This window comes from Monodelphis domestica, chromosome 3 (assembly GCF_027887165.1).
Source record: "Monodelphis domestica isolate mMonDom1 chromosome 3, mMonDom1.pri, whole genome shotgun sequence".
In the NCBI taxonomy this organism is placed as follows: Eukaryota; Metazoa; Chordata; class Mammalia; order Didelphimorphia; family Didelphidae; genus Monodelphis; species Monodelphis domestica.
In genome coordinates, this window is record NC_077229.1 from 321638786 (window position 1) to 321657009 (window position 18224).

At 36.5% G+C, this 18224-nt stretch overlaps 1 protein-coding gene across 2 annotated transcripts in view; it reads left to right on the forward strand.

The window, feature by feature from the left end:
• The window catches only part of XKR9 (XK related 9), a 40345-nt gene that overhangs the window by 9030 nt on the left and 13091 nt on the right, over positions 1–18224 (forward strand). For both annotated transcript variants that reach the window (XM_016431469.2, XM_007486988.3), the window contains exon 4: positions 11513–11781. In XM_016431469.2, coding sequence (XP_016286955.1) covers positions 11513–11781 — 269 coding nt within the window. The remainder of the gene's footprint in view (positions 1–11512; positions 11782–18224) is intronic.

The following is an 18224-nucleotide window of genomic DNA, read 5'->3' on the forward strand; positions in this document are numbered from 1 at the left end:
TTTTAATGATTGCCTTAATTTCCTCTTCATTAGAGGTAAGGTCTCACTTTTCATCTTGGATACTGTCAATTTGGTTTTCTTCTTTCCTTTTTTTAATTAGGCTGACCAGTACTTTTGTCTATTTTATTTGTTTTTTCAAAGTACCAGCTTCTAGTCTTATTTATTAAATCAATAGTTCTTTGACTTTCAATTTTATTAATTTCTCCTTTGATTTTTAGGATCTCTAATTTAGTCTTCATCTGAGGATTTTTAATTTGTTCACTTTCTAGTTTTTTAATTTGCAAGCCCAATTCATTGACCTCTGCCCTTCTTAATTTGTTAATATATGAACTCAAGGTTATACATTTCTCCCTGAGTACTGCTTTGGCTGCATCCCATAGGTTTTGAAAGGATGTCTCATCATTGCCATTTTCTTCAATGAAGTTATTAATTGTTTCTATGATTTGTTCTTTGACTAACCAGTTTTGGAGCATTGCATTTTTAAATTTCCAATTAATTTTTGATTTACCTCTCTATGTATCCTTACTAATTATTATTTTCATTGCATTGTGATCTGAGAAAGTTGCATTTATTATTTCTGCTCTTTTGCACTTGTTTGCAATGTTTTTATGCCCTAATACATGGTCAATTTTTGTGAATGTATCATGTGCTGCTGAAAAGAAGGTATATTCCTTTTTGTCCCCATTTATTTTTCTCCACATATCTACCAACTCTAATTTTTCTATGATTTCATTCACTTCTCTTACCTCTTTCTTACTTATTTTTTTGGTTTGATTTATCTAGTTTGGATAGAGGAAGGTGCAGATCTCCCACTAGTATAGTTTTTTTATCTATTTCATCCTTGCGCTCCACTAGTTTCTCCTTTAGAAATTTGGATGCTATACCATTTGGTACATATATGTTGAGTACTGATATTTCCTCATTGTCTATACGGCCTTTTATCAGGATGTAATTACCTTCCCTATCTCTTTTAACTAGATTTATTTTTTACTTTGGCTTTGTATGATATCATGATTGTGACTCCTGTCTTCTTTTTATCAGTTGTCCAATAGATTTGGCTCCATCCTCTTACTTTCACCCTATGCTTATCTACCTTCCTCATGTGTATTTCTTGCAGTCAGCATATGGTAGGGTTTTGGATTTTAATCCACTCTGCTATTTGCTTGTGTTTTATGGGTGAGTTCATTCCATTCACATTCAGAGTCATGATTACCAGCTGTGTATTTCCCAGTATTTTGATTTGTCCTTCTTTTTTACGTCCCTTTCTACCCCTTCCCTTCTTATTCTCCTCTTATTTTCTTAACAGTCTTTTTAAAGTATCCCCCTACCTTCTCCCTCCCTTGTACTGCTTCCCTCCTCACCAGTCCATTTCTTACCCTTCTACTTCCCTATAGGGCGCAAATCAATTCTCTGCCCCAATGTATTTGATTGTTCTTCCCTCTTTGTGTCAATTTCAATGCATGTAAGATTTGATTATTTCCTATCTCCAACCTTTATACACTTCCAGTGTATTGATGTTCTCCCCCCTCCTCCCTTGAGCTTCTTTGCGACTTATAAATTTACCCCTTTTGTTTCTTTTCCCATTTCTTTCAGTATTAACCTTTTTCTAGCTCTATTTGTGTGTGTATACACACACACATATGTATTTATGCATACATATATCTATATACATATTTATGTCTTGGCTTTTCATGCTATACAGTTTGTCACTCTTGCCTCTAAGTGTAATTCTTCTAGTTGCCCAGGTGATAATAACAATTTTTAAGAGTTACCAATGACCTCTTTTCTTATAGGGATATATATCATTTTAATTTATCGGGTCTCTTAAAAAAAGTTTTTGTTTTGTTTTATTTTTATTTTTTCTTTCTTTTTAAATTACCTTTTGATGATTCTCTTGAGTTCTGTGCTTGGACATCAAATTTTCTGTTCAGGTCTGGTCTTTTCTTTACAAATGCTTAGAATTCTTCTATTTTGTTGAATGACCATACTTCCTCCTGTAAGAATATAGTCAGTTTTGTTGGGTAGTTGATTCTTGGTTGTAGATCTAGTTCCCTTGCTTTCCAGAATATTATATTCCATGCCTTTTGGTCCTTCAGTATAGATGCAGCCAGATCCCGTGATAGCCTCACTGTGGTTCCACTATATCTGAATGACTTCTTCTTAGCAGCTTGTAATATTTTTTCCTTGGTCTGGTAGTTCTTGAATTTGGCTATAACATTCTTGGGTGTTGTCAGTTGGGGATCAAGTACAGGAGGTGATCTGTGGATTCTTTCCATCTCTACTTTTCCCTCTTGTTCTAGAATATCAGGGCAGTTTTTAAAAAAATAATTTCCTGTAGTATGATGTCCAGGCTTTTTTCTTTTGTCATGGTCTTCTGGTAGACCAATGATTCTTAAGTTGTCTCTCCTGGAATGATTTTCTAAATCTTCTATTTTGTGAATGCGATGCTTCATATTTTCCTCAGTTTTTTTCATTCTTTTGATTTTGTTTTATAGTATCCTGCTGCCTTGTGAAGTCACTTGCTTCTAATTGTTGTATTCTGGTTCTTAAAGACTAAATTTCATCTCTGGCTTTTTGGTCATCCTTCTCCTTCTGGTCTGATTTTCTTTGGAGGTCATCTTTCATCTCCTTTGCCTCCTCTTTCATCTCCTTTGCCTCATTTTCAAACTGATTAATTTTGGCTTCCAAGACACTGTTTTCTGTTTCCAGATGACTTATCTTGCTTTTAAAGTTGTCTTCAGCCTCTCTTAATTGTGTTTTGAATTGTATTTTGAGTTCTTCTGGAGCTTGTATCCAATTTGCTTGGTTTTCTGTTTTTTTGCTTAGAGTTCCCTCATCCTTCTGTGTTCCATTTGCTCTTTGTTTATTGCTTATATAGAACCTGTCGATTATAATTTTTTTTTCTTTTTTGTGGTTTTGGGCTTTCAGCCTTCACCCTTGGAGTTTTGTCAGTAAATATCTCAGTACAGTCTGTGGGTGTATGGGGTCCTCAGGGAGGAGTAATATCTTTGGTATGGAGGGCTTGTCATGCCCTTCTAGGGCAGCTCTCCAGCCTCTGACCCTCACCTGACACCCAGCTCTCACTTGTGGCTCCCAGTAGCTGCTAGCATGCAGCAGCGGCCACACCCCGGGCAAAGACTTCGACAGGTCGGCTAAACCTTGTGAGGGTAGCCATTGGGTCTTAGACCCCTGGTGAACCAGGACTTTGCTCACCCAGCATGTGAAGACTGCTTCGGCGGAACAGGCGGAAGAAACCAATAAGAAGGTTCAACGGCTAAGATGGCGATGCAGCAAAGCACTGTAGAGTTCTTAGGGCATGTTGGAGCACAAAAGACAACATGACCATCCAATGCAGCTGAGGAAGTCTCCAGGTGTAACGACTTTTCGTGCCACTGGACCCAGGCTTCCAACGCCGAGAGAGTGGGACTGTCTCCGTGCATCAACTTTTCCACTTAACTCTTCATGCACAGGTGTCTTTGTGCACAAAAACGCACAAAGACAATTGTCATCCTCAGTTATGGAGAGACTACTACTACTACTACTACAGTCTGTGGGGGAGGGGGTGTTGGAGTTTGAACTTCTCTACTTCTGGAAACTTTGATGGGATTAAGTCCAGCAGTGTGTGTGGGAAGGGTTTTGGAGTTTGAGTTTCTGGGTCTTGATGGGATTAAGTCTGACTGGGTTGCTGGATGTGCCCAGGGGCCAAAATCTTGGGAAGGGGGTGGGGAGGATATGGAGTGTCTCTGCTGCTGCAACTATGCCTCCCGCTCTTCTTTCTGCGTTTCTCCTCTATCTGCTTCCCTACTGCCTGTGTAAGACACTCTGAGCCTGGCATAGCTTTGCCCACAAGGTACTCTCTCCAGACCAACAGCTTTGCTTGCCCAGAGGTTCTAGCTGCCGCTGGAGGCTTAGCACTCTAGGTGGGGGAGGGTCCCAGGACCTTCCTTCTTCCTTTCCCTTAAACAGGAGTGTTCTCTAATTCCAGCTTTTGGGGGTGTACCTTTTAAGTTGAGTCCAGCAGGAGGGTTCCTTTGCTCTGCCCTGTTTTTAGGTTTGATTTTCAGTCCCCTAGGAGCAGTTAGTTTGCAATTGGTAAGGAAGGGTTTTCAGAGGTCTGAAAGTTTGCTGCCTCTACTCCACCATCTTCCTGGAGCTTCTTACAGGAAGGAAATTATAACATCTTCCCCCTGAGCTATAAACATTGTCTGCTTTTTTATATTCAGCAACTAAATAGGCCACCATTTTGAGGACAGTTTTATCATAATACTCTTACTTTTGGTCTTAAAATCAATACTGTTCATTGGTTCCAAGGGCGGAGAGCAGTAAAGGCTAGGCAGTGGGGGAGGGGGAAGGAATAAGTGACTTGCCCAGGGTCATCCAACTAGAAAGTGTCTGAGGCCACATTTGAACCCAGAACTTCCCATCTCTAGGCCTGGCTCTTTATCCACTGAACCACCTTGGTGTCTCTAAGATGACTTGTAAGTTATGTTTCCAGAATCATGATGACATTGTTTACTAGGGATTTTATTCTTTTAAAAATAAATTCAAACTGCAAGAATATGAGTAGATTACAGGTGTTGATATAGAACATCTCCTCCTCTTGGAGTCTCTTTCCTTTCTGTGTTTCCTGTCACCTTTCCTGTTTGTTCAGTCTGTCTTTCCACTCCTTTTCAGAGTCCTTTGCTGCCTCATCCCTGTATGTTACACTCCAGGTTCTGGCCTGGTGACTGGGCATTTTCAGGATCGATGGCAGATTTGATCTGATCATAGTTCCACGTGCCAAGGAGCAAAGTGAATTATGGTTGAGGCTGAACTGATAGGGGGCCAGGTGGGATTGAGCCACACTCCCAATTGGGGAGCATGAACTCAGTGCAGAAATGTCAGGGGAATAATCAGGGGATTTTTTTCTACCTTGTTTTTTCCCCTTAGAGCAACTTAATTTAGATTCCCTTTGAAGTCAGAATTTTCAACATACTGTGACAAATACTGAAGCTGTCTACATCTTTATGGCCTTTTCAAATGAAATCTAATAAGTAAGGGAAACGAGCACCAAAAAAGCACCGAACTTTTAAGAGACTTAGAAAAAAATTTTTTTTGGATCAAAAAAATCTACAGGAAACAATAAAATTAAGGCAGACAAAGGAAAACTTGCAAAAGGTAGGACTTTATTTGAGACTTGAAGGAAGCCAGGAGAAGGAAGAGATTAAGATAGCCAATGAAAGGCCAGTGGAGTGTTGTGTTTGAGGATTAGCAAGGTCAGTGTCATTGGACAGCAGAGTACATGGAAGGGAGGAGGGTATAAGAAAACTGAAAGGTAGGAAGGGACCAGGCTCTGAAGGACTTTGAAAGATCTAGTTTGAACTTGAATGTAATAGGGAAATTTATTGAATGCGAGGTAAGGTGGGGCCTAGGAACACATTTGCATTGTAGGAAGATTCTCCACTATATTCCAACACCTCTCATCAGAGTGGCAGGAGGCATGCTTCATTGGCAATCCTCTGAAATGATTGTGATCACTATATTGATCAGAATTCTGAAGTCTTTTAATGTCGTTTTCCTTTACATATTTATGCCACAAAAGGAAAGTACAATGGAGAGAACACTAAGCTAAAAAAGATCATTTTAAAATGATATCTCAGACCAAAATATCCCTTCCACTTTCATGATTCTACTGCTTTTGGGGAAAATTTCCAAGCTAATGCTTAATATGCTTACTAGAATAGATGATTTTTTAGGGTACATATATGTATGTGTGTATACATATATATTAGCATAAGACATGTAGTGCTTTCTTTAGAAATACCATTTTAAATTGAAATTGCAAAGTAATTGGAGCCAGTGCAGAAGAGAGAAAAGAGGTGTAATATTCTGTTCTCTGTGCCTAATTGTACTATGATGATTATTCCAGGTGCTCTCCAAATATGACTCAATCATATTACAATTACTCAGTTAAAGTGTAAACATGTAAGATCATAAAGGGATAGGTCAAAGAGAAAAGTCCACAACCTGGAATTCAAATATAGATCTGGATCAAAATAAATATTCGTTTAACTCCTGTCTCAGAGACTTTCCCAAACATACAAAATCCTAGGTCTATTTTGGGAGATGGCCTCACTCTTGTGGCTTATGATGCTACCTATGAAACCTGTAAACATATCTGCATCCACCATTACTACACTGAAATTGACTTCCCATTGAAAAGCATGAAGTTCATAATATTTCAGAGGAAACTTTTATGAAAAGAAAGGACATGAAATAGAAATCAAAGATGAGCACCCATTAATTCCAAACATATATACATATAAAAGATATATAAATTTTGTATTTTATTTATACTTTTAAACCAGATTATTTTATTTGTATTTATCAATGGCCATCTTTTTGTGTAGTTCTATACAGGATGGAGGAGCTTACTTTGCTTTATTCATTTACTTTTTTTCTTTATCACTGGCTATTCTCAGGTCCTTTTCAGATATTTGTTGAGGTTTTTGTGAAAGGGTTGGACTTCTTTAGGACCTTTAATATCACCACATTAACCTGAAGTCATTGCCTCTTTTTTTTTTTTAAAACGCTTCCCTTCTGTTTTAGAATCAATACTAAGTATTGGTTACAAGGCCGAAGAATGACAAGGGCTATGCAGTTGGAGTTAAGTGACTTGCCCAGGGTCACACAGCTAGAAAGTGTCTGAGGCTGGGTTTGAACCCAGGTCCTTGCAACTCCAGGTCAGGCTCTCTGTCCACTGTGCTACCTAGCTACTCCCATTGCCTTTTTTTTTAATAACCACTTCTTTATTCTAGATGTTCAGTAATTCTCTCTAATGATACCTTTTAGAAAAATTTTAGAATTTGAAGTTAAGCTTACCATAATTATTTTCATAATCTATTCTTTCCTTTTTAAAAATTAGGACATTTGCCCTTTGATAACTTTCCGATTCTCCATGTCTTTTTAAGGACACAGGGAGAGACTTCACAGTTGTACCCTCCATTTTTGTAAGAACTTGAGGATGTAGTTTTTTTGAGCACAGGGACTTGAATTCAATAAGGGCTAATAGGTGCTACCTTCTTCCATATTTACTTGGGTATTTTTTAGCTCCTTATTAGTGATTTTTGTTCTCATCAGTCCAAAGAGTCATCCTCTTGGGCAGAGAAAAAAAAAAGAGATGGGTACAGGTCATTGTTCACTCAGTGGTCAATTATTTTCTAATGTTCCCTGAACATAGTCTATTACTTTGATTTTATTCTTTTTCCCTGATGTAACTGATAAGCCTCCTTTTTATTGTCCTTAGCTTTGCTCTGTGCTCTCATTTCTTTTTAAGCTTTGTCACTTCTGAAACTATTCTTGCAGTATCATGCCATGCTTTTTGTATTTCTTCATCTGCCCTTGCCTCCACATTCTGTACATATGTTTAACAAATCTAAGGCGGTTGATGAGTTCTCTGAGCTTACATATCATTCTCTTCAGACTCTTTCTATAGGTTCTATTACAGTTGTTTCCTTTTGTGTCTTCAAAATTTTTTTGGATGCATATTGTGTTTTTCATGTTTTTTTTATTAGTTCACTCTCTGGAGATGGACATTCACAAGTTATTCTTCAAATATTAATTCTGAAACTATATATAATATTCTCTTTGTTCTACTTGTTTCACTCTTCATAAAAAAAATTAACCTGAAGGGTAGAACCGATATGGCAGAGAAGGTACACAGACCCACCTGATTTATACCAAATTACCTTCCAAAAAACTGTGATGTAATGTCTTAAAATGAATTCTGGAGCAGCATAGCATGGTCCACAAAGACATGGGATGAAATAATTTTTAAGCCCAAAACAACTTAGAAGGTCCATGCAAAGGATCTATTGCACCAGAGTGGAAGTAGAGCCCAAAGCAGCATGCCAAGGCAGGCCTTACTGTTGTAACAGGCCTTGGGGTGGCTAAATCAGCAGCAAAGACTTCCTGAATGCTCAGACACAGATAGTAAGTGGGGTGGTTGGACAATTGCACAGAAGGACATCACAGGGGTCCCTTTGCTGGTTCTGGGTGCATGACATCACATTGCTTTATGAAGATCCAGGTAGCAGTCCTGGGGCATGATCTCAGAGTGAGCAGGAGCACCAGCATACTAACAGCACTGGTGTGCCCAAGGGGGGCAGGGGACCCTGATGGAAAAGAATGCTTGGGGTTACTCATAGACCAGAGCACAGGCTGGGAGAGTATTGATACACCTCTCCTTACATCATATCACTTTGGAAGAATTGAAAGCAAAGATCCCTAGAGCCAGCTCTGAAGGCAGCTGCACAAAGAAGCTTGCTCCCTTCACTGAAATTACAGGCCCCAACTTTACCATTTTTTTTTAAACAGAAAAGAAAAAGCCTGGAAAATTAGCAAACAACAAAAAAGGAAACTCAACATAGAAAGTTATTTTGGTAACAGGGAAGACAAAAAACAAACTCAGAAGATGATAACAAAGTCAATAATGCCACATCCAAGCCTCCAAGAAAAATATGAATTGGTTTCAAACCCAAGAAGAATTAATGGAGGAGCTCAAAATGGATTTTAAAGATCAAATAAGAGAGGCAGAAGAAAAACTGGGAAAAGAAATTAGAGTGTACAGGAAAATCATAAAAAAAGAATCAACAGCTTGGTAAAGGATACACAAAAATACTGAAGAAATTAATATATTAAGAAAAAATAAGCTCATTATTCCTTTTGACACATTACAATCATATACCACAATTTGTTTAGCCATTCCCTAATTGATGGACATCCTTTCATTTTCCACTTCTTTGCTACCAAAAAGAGAGTTGCTATAAATATTTTGACACATATAGATTCTTATCTTTAAAAAATAACTCTGGACATAATTCCAAATTGTTAAAAAAAAAATGACTGAATCAGTTTACAGTTCTACTAACAATGTGTTAGTGTCCCTATTTTCTATATCCCCACCAGCATTTGCCATTTTACCCTTTAATATTTCTGCCAATCTGATAGATGTGAGATAATTTTTGATTTGCATTTCTCTAATCAATAATGATTTAGAACATTTTTTCATATATCTATATCCTTGATTTCTTCATCCAAAAACTATTTTCATATCTTTTGATATATTTATCAATTGGGGAATGGCTCATATTCTTATATAGTAGACAAAATTCTCTCTCTAAATATTTTAGATATGAAATTACTATCTAAGAAACTGCCTATAAAAATTTCCCCTCAATTTTCTGCATTCCTTCTAATCTTGCTACACTAGCTCTATTTGTACAGAACCTTTTTAATTTAACGTAATCAAAATTATCCATTTTATATTTCACAATGTTTTCCATCTCTTGTTAATCATAAATTCCTTTGCTGGTCATAAATGCTGTTCATAAATGTTCCCTGTTCTAATTTCTTATGATATCTCCTTTTATGTCTAGATCATGTATCTATTTTGATTCCATCTTGGTGAATGGTGTATGATATTGGTCTAGACCTAGTTTCTGCCAAACTACTTTCCAATTGTTCCAGAATTTTTTCCCAAATAGTGAGTTCTTATCCCTAAAACTTGGATCTGTACTTTTGTCAAATACAAAGTTATTATAATCTTTTACTACTATTTGTTGTATGTCTATTCAGAATGAGAATTTTCCATCATTATTGGGCTTATAGTTCCTTTAGAGGATTTTTGTCCATGGCATTCTATCTTTTTCTTTTCTGAACTCTTTGAAACAGACTCTTCCATATCTACTGTTTTGGATGTTAAGCTAAGGCTATATCTGGCTTTCTTTTCTCATGGATTCTTGGATTTCTCTTTCTCTCAAGTTCTCCATCATGTTTAAACTTAGTAAGCAGGTCTTCCCTTTTAGTAAAAATTAGAACCAGAATAGAATTTCTCCTTATTGGTTTCTCTAGCTTTTGAAAGGTGAACTTATCATTGAGGCTGCCAAGAAGAGATTACTAAGAAGTAGTTAAATCAATAGTGTCAAAGGCTGCAAGGAGACTAAGAAGGATGAGGTTTGAGAAAAGGCCATTAGATTTGGCAATTAAGAGATTATTGGTAATTTTGAAGAAAGCAGTTTTGGTTATGTGATAAGGTCAGAAGCCAGACTGCTTAAGAGTTAAGAAGGAAGTAAGAGAAAAACAGGGAGGCATTTTGTAGATGGTCTTTGCAAGAAGGTTAGCCACAAAAGAGAGGTGAGATATAATATACAGAATGATAAATAGTACCATCTATAATGGTTTAGAGTACTACTTTCCCACAACTCTGCCAACATTGGAATTAATCATTTTTTGGTTCATTTTTATCATTCTGGGAGGGGTAAAATGATATCTTAAGATTGTCTTACATTTCTTTGAACATCTTTTCATGTGGTTATTAATAGTTTATGTCTTCCTTTTTAAACTCTCTGTTCACGCCCTTTGATAATTGTCCCATTGTGAAGAATGTATCAATTCCTTATAGATGCTGGATGTCATGTCTTTATATAAGATATTTAATGTAAATATTTTCTCCTAATCTATTTTTCTATTAATATTAGAAATATTGCTTTTTTATTATATAAAATTCTCTTGTTTTATGTATTTGTAACATATATATCTTTCTCCCATGACTTATATGGTTGCTAAAATGTCCTTCATAATATACTTTTTTCTACTTTTAAAATTTATTTAAAAATATTTGGATTCCTGATCTAACCCAAATTTATTGTATAATACTATGTGAAGTTTATTATACATACATATTTTGCTATACAAAATACATATTTCTCCATCTTCCTAATTTTTAAAAGTTTTTATCAACTACTAATTTTTGATTTAGTGGGATCTATTTCTGTGCCAAATATATCAATGTTCCTTTGATATATTTTTCTGTTATTTTCCTAGACCATACAGTTTTTTTAAACAAAGATATGAGTACATTTTGATATCTGGTAATGTTGGTCCTCATTTTGCTGGTTATCTCTTTTCATGATTCTTGATAGTTGCATCTGGTTTTTTTATGTGAATTTTATCAGTAGTTTGTTAAGTTGATTTAAATGCCATTTTAAAAGTTGTCATGTGGAAGAGGGATTTTTCTTCTTTTTTGTTTTTTTTTTTGTTTTTGTTCCTCCCCCCTCCCCCCCAAAAAAGAGAAGAACTAAGAGAAATGGATAGCAGGAGGCTTATTGGGCTTCTATATAAAGGACTGAAACTTAGAGGTGTCCCAAAATGAAATGTGCTGCCTTAAGAAGGAGAAAGTTCCCCATCCCTGAAACATTTGTCAGGAATATTTTAGATAGGATTCATAATTATGTAGGAGTTGTACTAGATGAACTCTGAAATCCTTCCAACTTTTCAGCTATATAATTTTCTCTTTCCTGTTATCATAGTCTTAAAACAGAAAAATCTGAATTAGTGCTACTGAAATATGTTGAAAAAGTCTATATTTAACCTCATGCTGCTTTTTCGCAATGATTTATCATGAATGTTAGAACAAATACTTCATATGTTAATTGCTGGTAATAATATAATAATAATATTTGTATATTTACAGGTATTGGTTTGCTTTGCGGAGGGGGTACCATTTGGCTTTCCAATGTAGCAGCTCAGATGGCCTCTCTGGGAGGCCAGCCCTGACACAAGACCCCACAGACCTCTCTACTCCCAGTAGAGAAGAAGGAGCTGACGCCCATCAGACAGTGATAAATGAAGTGACTGACTTGAGCATGCTCAGGCTATTTGAAATCTACCTGGAGGCCTCCCCACAACTTATGATTCAGCTTTACAGCCTCATGGAATCTGATCAAGCTGACTGCATTCAGGGTAAGCCTTTCCAGTGACTGCAGGATGTGCACCCATCTCAAAACTCTGACTGCACACAGTAGTTACTGTTTTATTTGTGCAGATTTACAAATGTGTGGTTTTAAAGAAATGAATGTAATGTGAGTCTGAGCACAGACTAGGAGAGGAGTCGCACAGCCTGTCCAGCTTTTGCTGCTACTACGACGCCATCTTGTTCTGCCCCTGAGCACTGACTCTGAAACAGCATAAGTGAAGGCAACTGAATGGTGCAGTGGGCCAAGTGCTGGGAGAGGGGGAGGGATGAGGAACACCTCGTTTGGATCCTGGCTCAGAACAGAGCTGTGTGCCCCTGGGCATACAACAGTACTAATCACAGAACAGAACATAGAGAAGTTCCTAGTGAACTTTAAAGCACTATATACATACTAGCATTTCTTATTAAGTAATGGTTGTGGAGTTGAATTAAATTGCATTCTACCAATGTGCTTTATATGTCTTTGATGTGGAGCACCATCCTTGGAATGTTTTCCAAACCTGTTTTAGTACTTGGGTTTCTTACATCTCAACTGGGACTATTAGTGGGATAATGAAGTGGCCTCAACTGTAATCTACAACTACTTACCCATGGTGCTTTGACAGATAACCCAAGACTGGATTGTTTTGCATCTTATTGACAATTTTCTAAATCGTGGGTTGAAAGATAAGGATTGGGGACAGCTAGGTGGCTTAGTGGGTAGAGATTCAGGCCTGGAGATGATAGGTCGGAGGTTCAAAAGTAGCTTCAGATAATTCCTGGCTGTATGACCCTGGGCAAGTCACTTAACCTCCATTGCCTAGCCCTTATTGCTCTTCTGCCTTGGAGCTAATATACAATAGTGATTCAGAGACAGAAGGTAAGGTTTTTTTTCAGATGTAAATATTTGATTTATTATTTTTTGTTACATTTGAGTTCTAAGCTATTTCCCTCCTTCCCTCCCTACTCTGCACCAGAGAAGGTCAACATTTAATATAGATATACATATGTGAAACTATATAAGACATGGTTCCATATATCAGTTATTTGGAGATGGACAGCATCTTCTTTTACAGGTCCTTTGTTGTTGATTTGAAAAATCATATAACTCAGAATAGCTTAATCATTCATATTTTTTCTGCCCTTTCCTTTTTATTTTTATGTATTTTTTATTTTTTGGGGGTTATAACACTCACTTTATTTCCCTCCCTCCCCTCCATCCACCCTTCCCATAGCCGACGCGCAATTTCATTGGGTATTTCTTGTGTCCTTGATCAGAACGTATTTCCATTTTGCTGTCTGCACTAGGATGTTCATTTAGAGTCTACATCCCCAACTATATCCCTTAAACCCATGTAATCAAGCAGTTGTTTTTCTTCTGTGTTTCTACTCCCACAGTGTTTCCTCTGAATGTGGATAGTGTTCTTTCTCATAGATCCCTCCAGGTTGTTTAGGATCACTGCATTGCCACTAATGGAGAAGTCCATTACAATCGATTGTACCACAATGTATCAGTCTCTGTGTATAATGTCCTCCTGGTTCTGCTCCTCTCACTCTGCATCAATTCCTGGAGGTCATTCCAGTTCCCATGGAATTCCTCTCCTTTATTATTCCTTTGAGCACAATAGTATTCCATCACCAACATATGCCATAATTTGTTCAGCCATTCCCCAAATGAAGGGCATCCCCTCATTTTCCAATTTTTGGCCACCACAAAGATCACAGCTATGAATATTCTTGTACAAGTCTTTTTCTTTATTATCTCTTTGGGGTACAAACCCAGCAGTGCTATGGCTGGATCAAAGGGCAGACAGTCTTTTAGTGCCCTTTGGGCATAGTTCCAAATTGCCCTCCAGAATAGTTGGATTAATTCACAACTCCACCAGCAATGCATTAATGTCCCAACTTTGCCACATTCCCTTCACCATTCATTACTTTCCTTTACTGTCAGGTTAGCCAATCTGCTAGGTGTGAGGTGATACCTCAGAGTTGTTTTGATTTGCATTTAACTGATTATTAGAGATTTAGAGCACTTTTTCATATGCTTATTAATAGTTTTGATTTCTTTAACTGAAAATTGCCTATTCATGTCCCTTGCCTATTTATCAATTGGAGAATGGCTTGATTTTTTTGTACAATTGGCTTAGTTGTTTGTAAATTTGAGTAATTAGACCTTTGAAAGAGGTTTTTGTAATGAAGATTGTTTCCCAATTTGTTGCTTTACTTCTAATTTTGGATGCATTAGTTTTGTTTGTACAAAACCCTTTTAATTTGATGTAATCAAAATTATTGATTTTATATATTGTGATTTTTTTCTAGCTCTTACTTGGTTTTAAAGTCTTTCTTGGGGGCAGCTGGGTAGCTCAGTGGATTGAGAGCCAGGCCTAGAGATGGGAGGTTCTAGGTTCAAATCTGGCCTCAGACACTTCCCAGCTATGTGACCCTGGGCAAGTCACTTGACCCCCATTGCCTAGCCCTTACCACTCTTCTGTCTTGGAGCCAATACACAGTATTGACTCCAAGACAGAAGGTAAGGGTTTAAAAAAAAAATAAAGTCTTTCCTTTCCCAAAGATCTGACAAGTATACTATTCTGTGTTCGCCTAATTTGCTTATACTTTCCTTCTTTATATTAAAGTCATTCACCCATTCTGAGTTTATCTTGGTGTAGAGTGTGAGATGTTGATCCAAACCTAATCTCTCCCATACTGTCTTTCAAATTTCCCAGCAGTTTTTATCAAATAGTGGGTTTTGGTCCCCCCAAACTGGGATCTTTGGGCTTATCATAGACTGTTTTGCTGAGGTCATTTACTCCTAGTCTATTCCACTGATCCTCCTTCCTGTCTCTTAGCCAGAACCAAATTATTTTGATGACCACTGCTTTATAGTATAGTTTGAGATCTGGGACTGCAAATCCTCCTTCGTTTGCATTTTTTTTTCATGATTTCCTTGGATATTCTTGATCTTTTGTTCTTCCAAATAAACTTTGTTATGGTTTTTTCTAATTCAATAAAAATGTTTTTTGGTAGTTCAATGGGTATGGCACTAAATAAGTAAATTAATTTGGGCAGGATTGTCATTTTTATTATGTTAGCTTGTCCTACACATGAGCAATCAATGTTTCTCCAATTGTTTAGATCTACTTTTAATTGTGTGGAGAGTATTTTGTAGTTGTGTTTATATAGTTCCTGTGTTTGTCTTAGCAGATAGATTCCTAAGTATTTTATATTGTCTAGGGTGATTTTAAATGGAATTTCTCTTTCTAATTCCTGCTGCTGAGATGTGTTGGAGATATATAGAAATGCTGATGATTTATGTGGGTTTATTTTGTATCCTGCAACTTTGCTAAAGTTGTTGATTATTTAGACTAGCTTTTTGGTTGATTCTCTAGGATTCTTTAAGTAGACCCTCATATCATTCGCAAAGAATGATAGCTTGGTCTCCTCATTGCCAATTTTAATATCTTCAATTTCTTCTTCTTCTCTAATTACTACTGCTAGTGTTTCTGGTACAATGTTAAATAATAGAGGTGATAATGGGCATCCTTTTTTCATTTCTGATCTTATTGGGAAGGCTTCTAGTTTATCCCCATTGCAGATGATGTTTGCTGATGGTTTTAGATATATACTGTTTATTATTTTTAGGAAAGGCCCTTCTATTCCTATACTTTCTAGTGTTTTCAATAGCAATGGGTGTTGTATTTTAAAGGCTTTTTCTGCATCTATTGAGTTAATCATGTGATTTTTGTCAGTTTGCTTGTTAATATGGTCAATTATGTGGATAGTTTTCCTAATATTGAAGCATCCTTGCATTCCTGGTATGAATCCTACCTGGTCATAGTGAATAACTCTTGTGATGACTTGCTGGAGTCTTTTTGCTAGTATCCTATTTAAGATTTTGTATCTATATTCATTAGGGAGATTGGTCTATAGTTTTCTTTCTCTGTTTTTGACCTGCCTGGTTTTGGGATATGTACAATATTTGTGTCATAAAAAGAATTTGGTAGAACTCCTTCTTTGCTTATTCTCTCAAATACTTTGAATAATATTGGGATTAGTTGTTCTTTGAATGCTTGATAGAATTCGTTTGTGAATCCATCTGGACCTGGGGATTTTTTCTTAGGGAGTTCTTTGATGGCTTGTTCAATTTCTTTTTCTCAAATGCGGTTGTTTAGGTAATCTATTTCTTCCTCTGTTAATCTAGGCAATTTATATTTTTGTCAGTAATCATCCATATCACCTAGATTGCCATATTTGTTGCCATATAATTGGGCATAGTAGTTTTTAATGATTGCCTTAATTTCCTCTTCATTAGAGGTAAGGTCTCCCTTTTCATCTTGGATACTGTCAATTTGGTTTTCTTCTTTCCTTTTTTTAATTAGGCTGACCAGTACTTTGTCTATTTTATTTGTTTTTTCAAAGTACCAGCTTCTAGTCTTATTTATTAAATCAATAGTTCTTTGACTTTCAATTTTATTAATTTCTCCTTTGATTTTTAGGATCTCTAATTTAGTCTTCATCTGAGGATTTTTAATTTGTTCACTTTCTAGTTTTTTAATTTGCATGCCCAATTCATTGACCTCTGCTCTCCCTAATTTGTTAATATATGAACTCAAGGATATAAATTTCCCCCTGTGTACTGCTTTGGCTGCATCCCATAGGTTTTGAAAGGATGTCTCATCATTGTCATTTTCTTCAATGAAATAATTAATTGTTTCTATGATTTGTTCTTTGACTAACTGGTTTTGGAGCATTGTATTGTTTAATTTTCAATTAATTTTTGATTTGCCTCTCCATGTACCCTTTGTAATTATTATTTTCATTGAATTATTATCTGAGAAGGTTGCATTTATTATTTCTGCTCTTTTACACTTGTTTGCAATGATTTTATGCTCCAACACATGGTCAATCTTTGTGAATGTACCATGTGCTGCTGAAAAGAAGATGTATTCCTTTTTGCCCTATTTATTTTTTTCCACATATCTACCAACTCTAATTTTTCTATGATTTCATTCACTTCTCTTACCTCTTTCTTATTTATTTTTTGGTTTGATTTATCTAGTTTGGATAGAGGAAGGTGCAGGTCTCCCACTAGTATAGTTTTTCTATCTATTTCATCCTTGCGCTCCACTAGTTTCTCCTTTAGAAATTGAGATGCTATGCCATTTGGTGCATACATGTTGAGTACTGATATTTCCTTATTGTCTATACTGCCTTTTATCAGGATGTAATTACCTTCTCTATCTCTTTTAACTAGATTTATTTTTTACTTTGGCTTTGTATGATATCATGATTGTGACTTCTGTCTTCTTTTTATCAGTTGATGCCCAATAGATTTGGCTCCATCCTCTTATTTCACCCTATGCTTATCTACCTTCCTCATGTGTGTTTCTTAGAGACAGCATATGGTAGAGTTTTGGATTTTAATCCACTCTGCTATTTGCTTGCGTTTTATGGGTGAGTTCATTCCATTCACATTCAGAGTTATGATTACCAGCTGTGTATTTCCCAGTATTTTGATTTGTACTCCTAGTCCTGCCTTTTCTTCTTTCACTATTTCCTTCTACACCAATGTTTGTTTTTAATCAGTCCCCCTAGTTCCCTCCCTTATTTTACTTCCTTTTCTACCCCTCCTCCCTTCTTATTCCCCCCCTGTGACCGCAAAAATATGGGTTTCAAGACTGTGAATTGCCCAAACTGTAAAGATAATTTTTAGCGTCTCAATTTTATATAAAAAATAAGAGGTTGCCATGTGAAAAATTCCCATTTATGAAATACACAAGTCAGCTTGGTTTTATGGAGATTTTAATAATATAAATGAAGGAATTAAGGAAAGGGAAAGAGACAGAGTAAGAGGAAATAGTAGGAAAAGGCTAGGGCCTAGGCCAATGGCTTAAGCATTTCTCTTTAAGAGAGAAACTATGTCAGTCTTTAATCACTCACAATAAGATGTTTCCAAGCAAAACTGTAGTGTTCAGAGACCCAGCAGCCTCCTCTGACTCCTGACCTCCAATTCAGCTACCAAAGCTGAACTAACTCGAACTACCTTGAACTGGTTCAGACAGCTCCTTTTAAAGAGAAATTTCTCTTATGTCACCTCCCCAAAATTTTCATGTCTACCAATCACAGTAGACGCTTTCCCTAGGCAGCCCATTCTTAGTTTTTAGTTCTCACCTTCTCTGGGTAGATTATATCTTCTGAGTACTTCACACCTCTTTGTTAAGCTTTCCCCTTGCAAGTTGCCTGACCTTTCAGTGATTAATTTGACCTTCATAGGTACTTAGCACCCTTTTGTATTAGATCTAAAAATAGACCTAGCTTAAGGGCTTTTGCCTCACTATAAGTATGGGTTAAGTACTTTTTCATTGTTCAGTAAGGAGTTTACAACTTTATCTTCCCCTAAAGTATGCCTAAGTATGGGTGGAGTAATTTTAAAGTTCCCAATACATTCCTG